This window comes from Pongo abelii, chromosome 3 (genome assembly GCF_028885655.2).
Source record: "Pongo abelii isolate AG06213 chromosome 3, NHGRI_mPonAbe1-v2.0_pri, whole genome shotgun sequence".
NCBI classification, from domain to species: Eukaryota; Metazoa; Chordata; class Mammalia; order Primates; family Hominidae; genus Pongo; species Pongo abelii.
The window spans coordinates 94,411,484-94,426,505 of NC_071988.2; the positions used below are offsets into that span (position 1 = coordinate 94,411,484).

Here is a 15,022-nt window from a genome sequence, read left to right on the forward strand (position 1 = left end):
AAGATCATGTAATGTTTATGAGTTTCACAGGACAGAAGGCAGTCTAAGTTATGCTTTCAATAATTAGAGCTATATTATTTGAAGTTTCACAGCATGCTTGGGGAAAATAACAGTTAACATTTCCCTTTTCAATAACTGAAACCCCAAATTATAAATCATTATAAAAATGATACCTATATTGTCCCACAACTCTACATCCCTTCATGAATGAATACTAATAATTTCTAAAGACAAAAAAATGTTAAGAAGTGAAGCACTGTTAAGTCAGAAAGGGTATTTTGCTTCTAGGTAAGAAGTGGATGGGCATAACTGTACCAGGTAGGTAAGGTTCAAGGGACTAGAAGGGTATTCATATTTACCCACCACCTTCAATTCCCTAATGACTTACTTTTTTTTTTTTTTTTGAAAAGATGAAAGCTGAAAAAAGTTAGGTTTGGTGTAAGTTACACCATGGATGTTGGTGCCTCCTACTGGTCCTAACAAAAATATAAGTGGTACCAGCAGGCACTACTTCGCATACCAATGTGAAGTAAAAATTCCCTTTCATCTGTGGTCAAGTATGGAAAAATTATGAAGGTCCTCATTAAATCCACATTTTTTAACCCATTAAATTATCCTTATAAAAATTCAGATAAACTACTGTCATAAATGCAACTGCACTGCCTCAAGAACCTAAAAACTGTTTTCCTAATCAACTAGATGGCATAATCAGGTAACAGCAGAAACAGCCTATAGTCTAGTGAATTTCTGAGAGTCAAAATATGCTACTTTGATGCTTATTAAACACTGAAAACTTTCACAATACTAACTCCAGTTAAGTTGGTGAGGTTAAAAATGACTAAACTAAAAATAATGGTTCAATTAAAACATCCCACAGGGGTCTACTGTAAATAATACCTGCAACCAAGTTCTGTTACCTCAAGACTTGAAGTCCCAAAGATTTCCCACAGTAGGTGGCTAATAAAGAAATATTTATGAGTTATTCTTACTACAGAGATGGGACTTCATGAGAACCTAGCAGAGATACAAAGACTTACATAAGACACATGGTACTGTATAGCAGGAGATATAAAGATGAGTAAGACAAGGCTTTTGCTTTCAGATATGACAGTCCACAGCACACAATGTAAACTGCTTCATTAATTAAAGGGCAAAACATGAAGATATAAGAGAAAAGAGAGTAGGCATAAGGCTGGTTTACCAGAAAGATGAGATCTATCTTGGACCCACTACTTCACAAATAAGCCTTCTTTGTTACCACATCATCTGCTTAGTTAGAAGCAGTTTCCAAACTCTTAATAATCCAAATAAATGACCAAATTCCCCACTTAAATCTGTAGTGAGAATGTTTCAAAGTAACAAGGTAGGAGGGAGAGGGTGGGGGTCACAGACCTCTTTGAGGATCTAATGAAAATCCTGCACATATACTATGGGGCTAGAGCGGAAAGGAAGAAAAATAAAGCCTTATAAGCACCTTCAACAAAATCTTTTGTTTAGTATCAGAGGATTCACAGCCTATCCAGACCCCAAGTTAACAATCTCTATTTAAAAGAAACATTTTTTTTTTCAAATTAATAAGGAAAGATTACCTTGAAAAGTAAATATTTTGAAAGGCAAGGAAGAAGTGGTAAATCGCCTCTAGAAAGGGTGGTTTTTCAGTATGAAGTTTTCATCTTGTTAACAACTTAATTCTAGGTGGTGGGAATATGGATTATTTTTCTATACTTTTCTGTATTTCTTGCTTTCTTTTTCTTTAGTGAGTTTTTCAGAAGAACTGGAAAGAAAACTTGGGGTGACCAACTTGTCTTCAATGGCTGTCCAACTGCTGAAAAGCGTCTTCCCTTATACAAGCTGAATTTGCCAATATCTGAAATATGGTACTCAACACCATACAGCATAACAGAGCATGTGAATGAGTGAGAGAATAAATGAATGAATGAGGAGGCTTAGAATCTAACAGTCCCAGGTTCAATCCCATTCTGACATTTATTAGCTATGTGACCCTGATGAGGTTGCCTAAAATCCTTCTATGCCAGTATCTTTACCTGTAAAATGAATGCTCCCTGCCAACATTTGTATACTTTGAAACTCACACATTATTTAAGATGTACATTTAACCACTTAAGCTCACTCTCACACCTCCCCAAACTTATAATATTTATTCATTGGTGTATTTTTAAATTGAGGTGCCTTACAACAGTTTTGTTCACTATTGCTCACCCAGTATAGCACAATACCTAGCACATAGTAGGAACTCCAAACATTTATTGAATAATGAAAGAAATATAACAGCACCTACTTCATAGGGTTATGGCAAGAATAAAATGAGAATACGTGAAAACTGTATTAACTCATTTAACTCTCATAACAATGTTATAAAGTAGAATCTACTATCATTACCATTTATACCATTTACATGAGGAAATTGCAGTAGAGATTTAAAAACTTGGCCAAGGTCACAATGCTAGTAAATGATGGATCAAGGATTTAAATCCAAGCTCCAAAATCCATACTTTCAACCTTTACCTAGCCTTCACAAACAGTAGGTACTGAATAAGTATTCATTTTTATTTACTCTTTAAAAATTTTAGGAGGCTTAAGGTACTTACCAGGCATTCATCAATTCCTATTAGTTTAACTGGCTTTCCCCTTAATACTTATCAGAAGATCATCATCACTAAGAAAAGGAATTAAGAAACTGGAAAATCTTGAAATCTAAACTTCAGCTATTCAGAAGCCCTGGATCCAAAAAGGGAAGAATTTCCATTCCTTTTCTTCTTTTCCTAAATGAATGCTGAATCCTCCCTAAGTACTAGGTATTCACTAAATTTTTTTTTTTTTTCTAGTACTGTGCTTAAGCAGGAGAGAAGACAAGATAAATTATAATTAAGACAGACTACTGCTTCAAAGATCTTAACATCTAGTTTACAAATACTGCTACATCAATTAAGAGATGAAACAAGCAAGCTTCTCTGGGCTAATCTAGGATTCTAAGCATTACAAAAGAGGAATTTAGATAGCACTTTTCCAATAGAAAACAAACAAAAATATTTCCAAATGAAGCTGAACACAGCCTAATTCTGAAATATTTTTTCTTTCTCCCTCATTTTCAACTCTCTTTTTCTGTTTGTAAACAGATCCTCCCTGGCCTTGCAAATCCTTTCAATACTAAGTCAGTACTAATTTATTTACTGGCTCCCTTTGTCTAAAATTTCCTCACTAGGTTTATCTCTTGATTTAGTCACAGGTTACTTACAAAAACAGATGAAATTCTGATCAACTCCTACTGTATTTATACTTTTAGCATCTTCAACAAAAATGTTTCTCCCCCTTTGAATTCTGCTTTAGAAAATACTAAGATTGCAGTGCGCAGTGTGGCTCACACCTGTAATCTCAGCACTCTGGGAGGCTGAGGCCAGCGGATCACCTGAGGTCAGGAGTTCAAGACTACCCTGGCCAACATGGTGAAACCCTGTCTCTACTAAAAATACAAAAATTAGCCAGGCCTGGTGGCGGATGCCTGTAATTCCAGCTACTCGGGAAGCTGAGGCAGGAGAATCATTTGAACCCGGGAGGTGGAAGTTGCAGTGAGCCGAGATCAGACCGTTGCACTCCAGCCTGGGCAACAAGAGCGAAACTCCATCTCCAAAAAAAAAAGAAAGAAAAAATACTAAGATCATTCAGTCATATCAAAAATGCATTCAATAGAATGCAATGTTATTTCTGAAATAAAGTATCAACTCTTGAAATTATAAGATTTTTTTCCTGTAATAGTCAAAAGCAATTTAATTAATTTTGTCCACTAATTTGAAAGAGCATCATGGCTTTTATGTTAGAAAATATATTTGTATTTTCCATATTGGTCAGTCACTCACTGAAAACCAAGAAAACTATGCATTTTCAATTTTACATGTAAGATTTTGTGTCAAATAGAGGGCGAGAGGGAGGCAGGTAGCTCTTGGTCTTATTTGTTTCCAGGTATACCCAAAGTTATGCAAATCATCTAAGACATGATTATCCTATTCTGAAATACTTTAAAGTAAAATCCTATTCTCAATAACCTACTCCAATGTCTAGAAATTATATTCTTATTGTTCAACAATTAAATGAAGCTCTTATTTGAATTGATTCTCGTTTCCTTCCATTTTTCCTCTTTTGGCAGATACAGAGATTATTCAGATAGCATTTCTTTATAGCAAAGCTATATATTTTTGTTAAATTAAAGTTATCCCTTCAGGTTAAATACCACAAAACCATAACCTTTCGCATTCCTTTTTAATCTTTTGATGATTTTTACTGGAAGGATAATTTTAAAGATCATTTTATCTACTTTTTTTTATTGTGTAGCCTACAACAGAATGAATTAGAGAAAAGACAACACTGTGATTTTAGCCACAAGACATCCTAGCTCCAGAAAGTTAGGCTTCTGCTGACATGTCAGTAAAATGGTAATTAAGAGAAAAACATTACACAACTCACCCATTTAGCTTATACTTTTATTTGTCTTTACTTTGGTCAAAAGATGAAGTTGGGGCAGAGACAACCTGTACTCTTTCTTGTCTGCTCATCCCTCATCTGTATAGATTTTTTTAATGGGTACACTTTTTTTTTTTTTTTTGAGACAGAGTCTCATTCTTGTTGCCCAGGCTGGACTGCAATGGTGCAATCTCAGCTCACTGCAACCTCCACCTCCCGGGTTCAAGCAATTCTCCTGCCTCAGCTTCCCAAGTAGTTGAGATTACAGGCACCTGCCACCACACTCAGCTAATTTTTTTGTATTTTTAGTAGAGATGGGGTTTCACCATGTTGGCCAGGCTGCTCTCAAACTCCTGACCTCAGGTGATCCGCCCGCCTTGGTCTCCCAAAGTGCTGGGATTACAGGAGTGAGCTACCACGCCCGGCCAGTGGGCACACTTTCTTACACGTATTTCTCCTGACTCATCTTCATAACAAATGACAAACCCATTGTTTAACACCATGTAAAAGACAGGATAAGGTATGTTAAAAACATAGAAATACTACCATAGTTGGTCAAAGTCAACATAACCATTCCTATATTACAAAAGGAAAACAAACCTGACCCACAAAATAAACATACCTACAAACTTACAGCCATTCTTCATGATTTAAGGAATTACTAAAAGTTCTGCTTATTAGGCCGCACTCCAATGGACAAAACTACCTAGGTATGTTAAGTTTGCAGCAGAATATCCCAGTAAGTACTGCGTTCAACTATCATAACCTTGCTCTAAACCAGAGCTTAATATTTTCAGGAAATTTAAAATTTTAAGTAATGGTATTTTGCCTATAGCTGCATGATTGTGTTACCTTGCTATTCAGTAACTATTTTTCTGAATGATGTCAGGAGGGTAGTAAAAGGAAATAAATTATCATTAAAAAGTGTACAGGTCTGAGCCATTAGAAAACTTTGATTTTTACTTTTGCTACTACCCACCACAACCACTTTCCTCTAAACCTTGTTTTCCTCCTTTTTAAAATAAAGGGCTGAATTATCTGTAAAATGCTTCTCACCTTTGAGAAGAATCATACAATTGAATGATTCTAAGTACCATAACAAATTTTATTAGGGATAAGGACCCCATCACATCTTTCTCTTCCTTGTTTCAAATGCCGCCAGAGCAACACACTACCCTAAACATCCAAGTAGGCCAATATAAGTCTATCAATACAAACCTGTTCTCAGAATCCAACAGGCTAAAAGGGAATAAAAACAAGGACTGGCATATTTTTGTCATACATACTGCAACATTTAGTATCTCTACCTATACAACTTCATCCAGTCTGAGATAAAAGAGAATCTGGTCTTCTACAAATAGACATTTGTCAAATCCTTTAAAAGGTACTTCTCTATTTCAACAGAGACCAGGATTCAATAAATCTAAGTTTGAAGTTTTCAGAAAACCAGACTTGCATCAAAATAAGTTCCATGTTTGTGGAAGAGAATAAATAGTAAGTGGTACTTTTAGATGAATCAGTTGGTCTCCTCTTAGAACTAAGTTTAAAACCAGCCTTTAAAGCTGTTTTCCCTCTGCTGATAAAGATTTTCCTTTCCAAATAAAGATTTTTCTAGATTCTATTTCAGGAAGGAGACAAGAGAGTGGTAAAAGAGCTAATAACTAGTAAAGCTAACTCTCAGTTGGTTGTCAGTATGGTATGTTTTACTGAGCCTTTGGGTCGTAAGGGCTTCTGTGAGGAATAAGATCCTGCAACGCCGCCTGTCTGTGGACCCAGGAAAAATTATAAAGTTATTATGAAACCAGATCACTAGGACAAACCGAGAGGCCTTCCTATTCCAACTCACCACAACCAGGCCTGGCTCCAAAGCCTACTCTTTGGCTGTCCCATATTATGGGACAACAGGTCCTAGCTTAATTCTAACTCACTAAGGAAACATTCGAAGACATGTATGTATGTACGTGTAAGGATCAAATATATTTTTCATCCACTTACAAATGTATATGGTCATTTGTAATTATTTAAAGTTACTGATAAATTTATACAAATACAGCATCAGTTCATCGAAAATCCCTGGGAGATCAAGGAAATGAAGTTACTTCAGCAGCCAGGATAGTTACGAAAAACCCTGCAGAACAGTATGGAAAAGTACAGCTTCTCACGTGTCCCTCACATATACAAACACTTAGCTCTGAGTCCATTACAACCTTACGTCCCCCCTCAAACTGCTCCCCTCCACCTCACAACTGGGAGAAGTTGATCAACCTCCAAGGTGGTCCCCAAGAGACTCATCTACCTATTATTTTACTCCTCCCGCTTTGATCCCGATCCCGCCCCAAACTAAGGTGGCCCTACTGGCCCCAGGCAGACCACCCCCCCACCCCCCGGCGTGCAAACAGGGAATCTAACCAATTTCCTCCATCCTTAACCAAGTGAGCCATCCCATGATAACAGGCTGTTCCCCAACTCTGTGAACTCCGTGGTCCTCCCACCCGCACGTGTCAGCTACCCTCCCCCACATTCCCACACCTCACGATTTAGGCCGAGGGAAGAAAGGGGGCAGTCGAAAGCCTGGCCCCTAAGAGATCAACCCACTGGAATATGTCCCACTGCAAGTCCCCTCCCACCTTCGGCCCCTATCCCTTACAGTCCCTTCCTCCCTCCTTCCTTTGAAACCAGGCCCTTGCCTCAGAAACCTCCTCTTCCTCGTCGTCGTCGTCCTCTTCTTCCTCGCTGTTGTTACTGCTGGTGCCGCCGCCGCCACCTCCGCCTCCACCGCCGCCTCCACCGCCGCCGCTGTTGTCGCTGTCGCTGCTGCTTTCGCTGCTGCTGGGGGGTCGGCAAGTCCGGTTACGCTTGGCCTTGTGGTGCTGCTGCTGCGGCGGCTTCTTCTTCAGGAGCAGGTCGCAGACTCGCACCATCCCACGAGGAGACGAGGCCGAGCGAGCTCCGCTGCTGCTGCCAACGCCGCCGCCGACCTCCGCCGCCGCGGGGGGGCCCGCCACAGCCGCCACCGCCGGGGGGCTCCCTTCTCCTTCTGCAGCCGTCGCCGCCGCCACCGGAACCGTCGCCTTCTCCATCCCCAGGGAAAGAGGGAGGGCGCGGACGGGGGAGGGGCGTGGGGGCTACGCTCTACCGCGACTTCGGCCGCACTGGGGCCGACACAGCAATCAGTGCCGCCTCCGCCGCCACCGCCTCGGTCACCTCTACTGCCGCCGCCGCCGCCGCTCCGCCAGCTCTCACCTCGTCTCGCGATACTAAGGGCGGGGAGCCTGACGATGGGAGGGAGGGAGGGAGGGAGGGAGAGGGAGAGGGAGGGAGCAAGGGAAGGAGGGTGAGGCGTAAGAGGGAGACCGGGTGTCGGGAGAACCAGAGGAGAGGAGACTGGAAAGACGCCGGGGAAGTGTGCCTGGGGCAGCTTCCGAAGGGGAATGGCGGGGACAGATGAGTGGGGCGCGATTGCAACCAGAGCGCCCGCGAGCTCCCGGATTTCTTCTTTTTCCTCGCTATTTCCCGCACACACAGCCCTGCAGCCCTCCCTTCTTCCTTCCTGGCTTGTGATTAGAACGCAGCCGCAGGCGGAAGTGCAGTGACGCCATCAGCCGTCGCCTGAGCCGTGGCGCGCGGGTGGCCGAAAGGCGAAAGTGAGATTTCGAGGGCCGGGTCTGGGGCCCCGCGGGCGCGCAGTGCTGCGATATGTGGGGAGTACCGGGAGGCTGGAGAGGAGCCGGCCCCGGGCAGTGTGAGGTGCGGAAGCGCGGTCCAGACACTTTGCTGACGGGAGGCCTGTCCGCCAGATCCGGGAGGTGGGGCCTGGTTCTGGACTGCTGTACGTAGTTTTATTCCTGGTCATTTTTTTCCACCGCCAAATCGAGAGATAGAGCTTTGGATCATGAGAGATGGCGTCGTGTTGGGAAAAGAGCCTTCTTTACCTGAGTTTAAGCTTGGCTCGTAGACATCCTCTACCTGAGTTTACACGTGTGTAATATGAAGGCAGTCGATTAGGAGATGTCTAAGATCATTACTTACACCTCAAGTTTCCAAGGGGAGGAAGACACGGGAAGGGTGCGTGGTCTGTGCCAGACTTTGTAGACGATTCACTGACCCTGATTTAGCTCTTTCGGCCCTCTTCGGTTCAGCTTGGAAGCAAGCATAAATAATGATTGTTGTCTGTATACTTCTCTCGGAAGGAACGTTGTGATGGGGGTTGTGGGTTCATTTTTAGGTGTCTAAAGACGTTTCAGGACTTTTGAAATGATAGTGGAGCCCATTGAACTCAGAATTATCCCTTTCTGGTCTAGTAGGAGTATAGTGGCATACGGAAAATGAAGCAAACATCAAAGACAGATGTACTGGCACAAGATTAAAAGTATGTCTCAGCTGACATAGTTGCCATTTTAAGACTGCTAAGTTTAGCTGAATATGCCTGGATTTTTTTTTTTTTTTTAGCATTTTTTTTCTTTTTAGCATTGGCATACCATATGAAATGTGGGCAGTTGCCAGTACTCTACAGAGTACCATGGCAGAATTGGCAATGACTAAATCAATTCATTCAAACAAAAATTCATCATGTGCCTACTGTGTGCATAATTTGTGGAATCAAAGTCTCTGTTTCCAGGGGCTTTACAGTGTAATAAGTGCTATAGTAAATATATATACAGAGTGGTAACCATCTGCCTATTCCTCTCCTACGGTCGTTGCTGAGTTCCAGTGTAGAACAGAGCACTGCATTGTGTGTCTCACCACTACTGATTTAGATTTTATAATTTCAGCTGCATCCCTCCCTCCTACTTTGTATATTCTTCTGCATCTTTTTCTCCCTTTCCACTTGAATACTTTTTGCAGTCTTTAAATCCCAGCCCATTTCATTATATGACTTTTAACTTAGAAGTTCACAATTTTCCAAGTGCTAGAAATTTCCTGAGATTGCCTTTTCTCCGGTATCAAGGAATGAGAGACTCCCTGTTCATATGTGAGATTAACTCTTCATACATATTCTAGTTCCAGTATCCCTCTTTCTCATCCATTTATTATCTTTTCTGTTGTCAACCTTCTACAAATTCTGGTTCCTTAGCTAATTCTTCTGTAGCTTTCAATTATTTCCTTCACAAGCAAACTTTCTTTCTTTAAAAAGGATTCTATACTCAGGAGGCTGAAGCAGGAGAATCGCTTGAACCCGGGAGGCGGAGTTTGCAGTGAGCTGAGATCGTGCTACTGCACTCTAGCTTGGGCGACCGAGCGAGACTCCATCTCAAAAAAGTGTCTACATTCAGTATCTTTTTTGTTTTCTGAAATTGACTTGTCAGTCCTCTGCAGTCTAGTTTCTGTGTCTATCGTGCTACCAAAATTGCTCTCTTTAAAGTAATCTCATTTTTTGGAAGAAAATGAGTTTTTTGCTCTTTAATATAAAAGTGAAATGATGATCCTATTTCACTAGTAGGATAAGATTCAAAACTATTAAAATGGACAAGGCCTGTAAAGTCACTTTCTTTTATTTTTATCTAACTTTTTTTTTTCCCTGTTAGAACCTCTGGCAGGGACTGACTAGCCCATGAAACTTATTTCTTCTTCCCGGGCACACAGCTAAACTAAATTTCACAGCTTTCCTTGTAGTTGGTTATAGTCATGTGATGAACTTCTTTTTTGAGACAGAGTTTAGCTCTTGTTGCTCAGGCTGGAATGCAATGGTACAATCTCAGCTCACCGCAACCTCCGCCTCCCGGGTTCAAGCGATTCTCCTGCCTCAGCCTCCCAAGTAGCTGGGATTACAGGCATGTGACATCACACCCGGCTAATTTTGTATTTTTAGTAGAGACACGGCGGTTTCTCCATGTTGGTCAGGCTGCTCACGAACTCCCGACCTCAGGTGATTCCCCCACCTCGGCTTCCCTAAGTGCTGGGATTACAGGCGTGAGCCACCGATCCTGGCCGTGATTAACTTCTAGCCAGTGAAATATAAATGGAAATGATATGCTCATTTTTAGATTTAATGAAGTCCTCCTATTCTCCCTTACTCTTTCTTCGTCAACTTGATGCCTTTGAGCATGGTGACCTTGAAAGTTATATATTGGAGATGCCAAAGCCAGAAAAGAGAAGAAGAATGAGTGGCTGAAACAGTACTTGGAAGAGAGCCACCCCAATTAGAAACACCCCTTTTTGGACTTCTTGTAAGAGAAAAAATTGAAATTTGAGAATTTATATGTATAGGAGCTAGAATGACCATAGCTAGTCCAGAAATTGGTACCAGAAGTGGAGTACTGCTAAGACAATAACCTAAAATATGTTACATCAGCTTAGTTATGATGCAGCAGATGGTAGAGAATGTGATTTGGAGGCTAGAAAAAGGAGGCCCATGTTTGCAGTGGCAAAGTAATTAGTAAAACTGTCACTGGAAATAATTCAAAATCAGATCACCTATCTGTTTAGATTAGCTCCAGAGGAAATGATTGAAAAGAGCAAAAGTAATACTGTGTTGAATTTTATATTTTACTTTTAGTAAGGTTTTACTAAAGAGAGAAACTCAGGAGATACTTCGCCGAAGTAAGAGTGTACAGGAATATTTCTCAGGAAGGGTTGGAAAAGGTGACTTTTATAAGACTTCTAATAATATAAAAAAAAAAAAAAAAAAAACTAGAAGAGGTCTTGAGTATAGTTACCCTTGAGATTAAGTCCTGCAACAAAGATCAGGAAAAGGGTTTGGTCTTTCCATTCAAAGTCATTATTTTAGATGGCTTCAAGATAGCTACGATAAAGGTCTAAAGGAACTGGCATAGGAGCAAGGCAGCAAAGCAGTAAATTAGGCTTGATAATTATATAAGAAAGAATTTTGGGTGTAGTTACCAGAAGCAAATCAATCAGACTACATTTTTAGAGGAATTTTATTAATCATACTAAATCTGGCTCAAATATCATTGTTCGGGTGTTAAAACAGAGGGTAACTGTCCAACCCCAAGCTTGCATAAGTAGAAAAATAGAGCATAAAACCTTAACAGCTCCCCAGTACCCACATAGGATGTGGCTGTGGAGAATGATGGACAAAAAAAGAACATTTCAGAAGCTCATATAAGGAGCTGTACAAAAGAATGGACAGGGAATTTCTCCTGAAGACTAGAATTGGGGTTTCATCAGAACTTTCTTCAGTTTCAAGGAGATGGGCCACAAAATGTTTATGCAGTATTTCATCATTATTATACATGAATAGTATTGTTCAGTATCACATTTTTTTTTCTGAATGAGAGAATGTATTATAGTTATCTGTCCCAGAGTTACCACTGTATATTGGGTTTGCAGGGATAGGGGGTGATGATAAAGATAATTTGTCTTTTTAGTTCTTAGGTCATGTCTGTACCTAATGAAGAGAACTGCACATTTTCTGAAAATCCTAGACTTTGAGCCTGTTCCAGTAACTGGTTAAAACTTTAGATTGTCTCCTTTGGGACAGGATATGTTCTGTGTGTGGAAAGACAGGTAAAATACATGTTTAGTGATCAGAATAGTAGATACTTGCAAATGCTAAATTCTTCTTCTGGCCACACAGCTATATTTCCACGCCTCTCTTGCAATTAGGTATATGGGTTAGGTGTGCTAATTAGGTTCTAACCAGTGGAATGTGAGAAGTGATGCGCTCCTATTCCAGCTCTGGCCCATGGAAACATCACATGAGCAATCCAATATATCCCACTCCCCACCAACTTGAGGCAGATGAGCAAATTTGCACTGGAAGCTACGTGTTAAAGATGGCAAAGCCACAAGATAGGACTCCTGGTTTCCTGAATCTTCACTTGGAGGATACTTGCTTCCCAATTAGAGACACTTGTGCTAGAGTTTCCTGACTCTTCACTTGGAGGATACTTACTTGCCAATTAGGGACACTTGTGCTACAGCTCATATGCATTCTTTTGTGTTAGGCCACTGAGATTTCAGAGCATGACCTGATAAAGACCTGGCCCTCTTTCTCCAGATGCAATCATTCATTACCTAATTCTAATTTTTATACCACAGGAGTGGGCCCACAAATCAGGCTAGCCAAAATATCCTATCATTCAGCCATAGTGTTTAGTTCAGGAATGGGCAGATTAACAAAACTGAAGTTAATCAGAGATAGTCTTATCATTTGGGCTAGCACTATCAAGAAAAAGGCACCTGCTTCTGGAATAAGCAAAAAAAAAAAAAAAAAAAAAACCACAAGCTACATCTGGCCTTTGGTCATCATGTAGAGTGAACCTGCCTAAGAATGAAATCATTACAGGAAAACAGAGGCGGTCTCAATGATACTGCAGAAGGGGAAGATATCCCATGAATTGAGAAATATTTCCTGGGTTTCTACTCAAGATTGAAATTCCAAGAGGTAAGGGATAGATACTGCGAGGAAGACTTGGGAATTCAAAAAAAGGGAGCCCTCTGAGACTAGAGTCACATCCTGACATGGCTCTTCTCCAATGTGCTGGAGTCCTCAGAATCTGCTGGTCTTGATTCACTGATGGGGGCAACCAGTGTCCCCTTAGTGTCCGGGAAGAAACATACTGTACCTTGGTTTTAGAAAGTAGGTTGGCAGGCATCTTTCCTCATTCCCATCAAGGAGTTGGTGCCTGCCACAGTGTATTGTAAATTATTTTCTCTGTTCTTCTAGAGCTACTACAAAGTGCTAGGGAAGGAAAAGCTCCTAAAGCAGCCTGTCATCATGAAGGCCAAATTATGTAGCAGAAGAGCTTGGGAAAAGATTAAGGCAGTGGTGGGGAGGACCTGTGTCCTGGTGGCTTGAAGCCACAGGGAAAGAGGTTCACTAAATGCCAACAAGTGCTAAAAAATAAAAAACAAAACAGGGAGCCAGTGGCTTGTGCTGCTTTCCACCTGAGAGTTTACCCAACATAAGCAATTATAATCAAGTAGAAATTGAAGCATATGTTTAAGCAGAGAGGACCAGGTAACATTGATAACCACTGTCTTCCCAGCCACTGCCTTAATTAGGCTTTCATGAGTTTTCACCCATATTATTGCAATAGTCAATCTCCCTGCCTCTGATCCTATTATACTCTACTTTATCCTCCACATTGACACCTGAGTTACTTCTCTACCTTGTAAAAACAATTTATTTCTGAGTACAAAAACAATACATGTTCGTTGTAAAATAGTAAGAAAATACAAAAAAGCACACATACCAGAACATGTAATTCTATCATCTAGAGATATCCACTGTTGACATTTTAGTATGAACCTTTACACAGTTGTTTTCTCTGTATTTTTAAATGAGAATGCCACTGCTGTATTTAGCATGCTTTTTAAAATTTTTTATTTATTTTTATTTTTCAATCCACCAGTAAGATATCCCGGAGCATGCTTTTTTTTTTTTTTTTTTTTTTTTAAACTTAGTATATGTGAGCATTTTCTCATGGAATTAAATGCCCTCTACAATATTATATATAATTAATATATCAATTTACTTAAGACAGGTGTTGCAAACTGGCAGCCTATAGCCAAATGTGATATATGAACATGCTATATACTTTGTCATCACAGCATTTCAAAGTTGTTTGACTTTTGAATGCCTTTATACAATGCATGCTGTCTTCAATTCTCTACAGTTTCCATAAATTCCTATTATGCCCAGTCCTTATTCACTCATGTCACCTATCTTTTTTTGTTGTTGTTACTGTTTCTGTGTGGGCTTTTAAGAAATTTTTGACATTTGAGTTGAAAACAGCAATTTAGCCAGAATAAGCATGGATGTTCATTCACTTAGTATTTGTTGCCTACCTGCTACATACCAGGCACTGGGTTAGGTGAGAAAATGGTTAGCAAAACAAACACGGTTCTTTATATCTTGAAGCTTACGGTCTAGCGTGAAAGACACACCAATGAAATAACTGCTGCAAGGGAAACCTGAGCTAGAAACTTTTGTTTTGTTTTGGGGCTTCCCTGAGGAAGTAATATGTGAACAGAGATCTATAGTAGGAAATAGGCCAAAAAGCAGAGAAGAATCTTCCTAGCCAAAGGAATGTATATGCAAAAGGCCTAAAAAAGGAGGGATCAAACTGTGCCAAAAGAGCTGAAACACCGAAAGTGAGAATGTTTGCAAGATGAGGCTGGAGAAGTAAGTGGAAGACAGATGATTCAGGGCCTGTGGACCACGCTAAGGGTTTTGAGATAAATGTTGATAAAGAATCTACCCTAGTCTTCTTTTCCTTAGGGAAACATCCTTCTCTTTTTAATCACTCCTTATATGACATGATTTCGAAATCCCCTTCACCCTCTTACTACCCTTCTCTAGCATTAATAATTTTCTTAGTCCACTGCTCTGGAACCAGAGCCCAGTAAAAAATAGTTAAGCTGAAGGCTGAGGATGGCAGTCTAGCACAAATAGTAATTAACTACTGGGCACATTAGTAGAACAGAGCTGCTACCTAAATAAATCCATTTAAAGTCTACTAAATGTTATTTGGGTAATATGTCCCTCATGTTAAATTTGCCCAAATATATATCTCACCTCTTAAAATTTGTTTAGTTTAAAATTAAAATTAGTATTGTTTTTCTGCATGTACTCCTAGGT

At 40.3% G+C, this 15,022-nt stretch overlaps 1 protein-coding gene and 1 non-coding gene across 6 annotated transcripts in view; one reads left to right on the top strand and one right to left on the bottom strand.

Annotated features, from left to right (window-relative positions):
- The window catches only part of ANKRD17 (ankyrin repeat domain 17), a 182,866-nt gene extending 175,051 nt beyond the window's left edge, over positions 1–7,815 (bottom strand). For all 5 annotated transcript variants that reach the window (XM_054554050.2, XM_054554049.2, XM_054554044.2 and 2 more), the window contains exon 1: positions 7,164–7,815. In XM_054554050.2, the coding sequence (XP_054410025.1) occupies positions 7,164–7,556 (393 nt within the window). In that variant the 5' untranslated portion in view covers positions 7,557–7,815. The remainder of the gene's footprint in view (positions 1–7,163) is intronic.
- Positions 7,816–12,875: 5,060 nt separating this feature from the next.
- Positions 12,876–12,999, top strand: LOC112133270 (small nucleolar RNA SNORA3/SNORA45 family). The gene has a single exon (XR_002914940.1). It is a non-coding gene; the product is annotated as a small nucleolar RNA SNORA3/SNORA45 family (small nucleolar RNA).
- Positions 13,000–15,022: the final 2,023 nt, after the last annotated feature.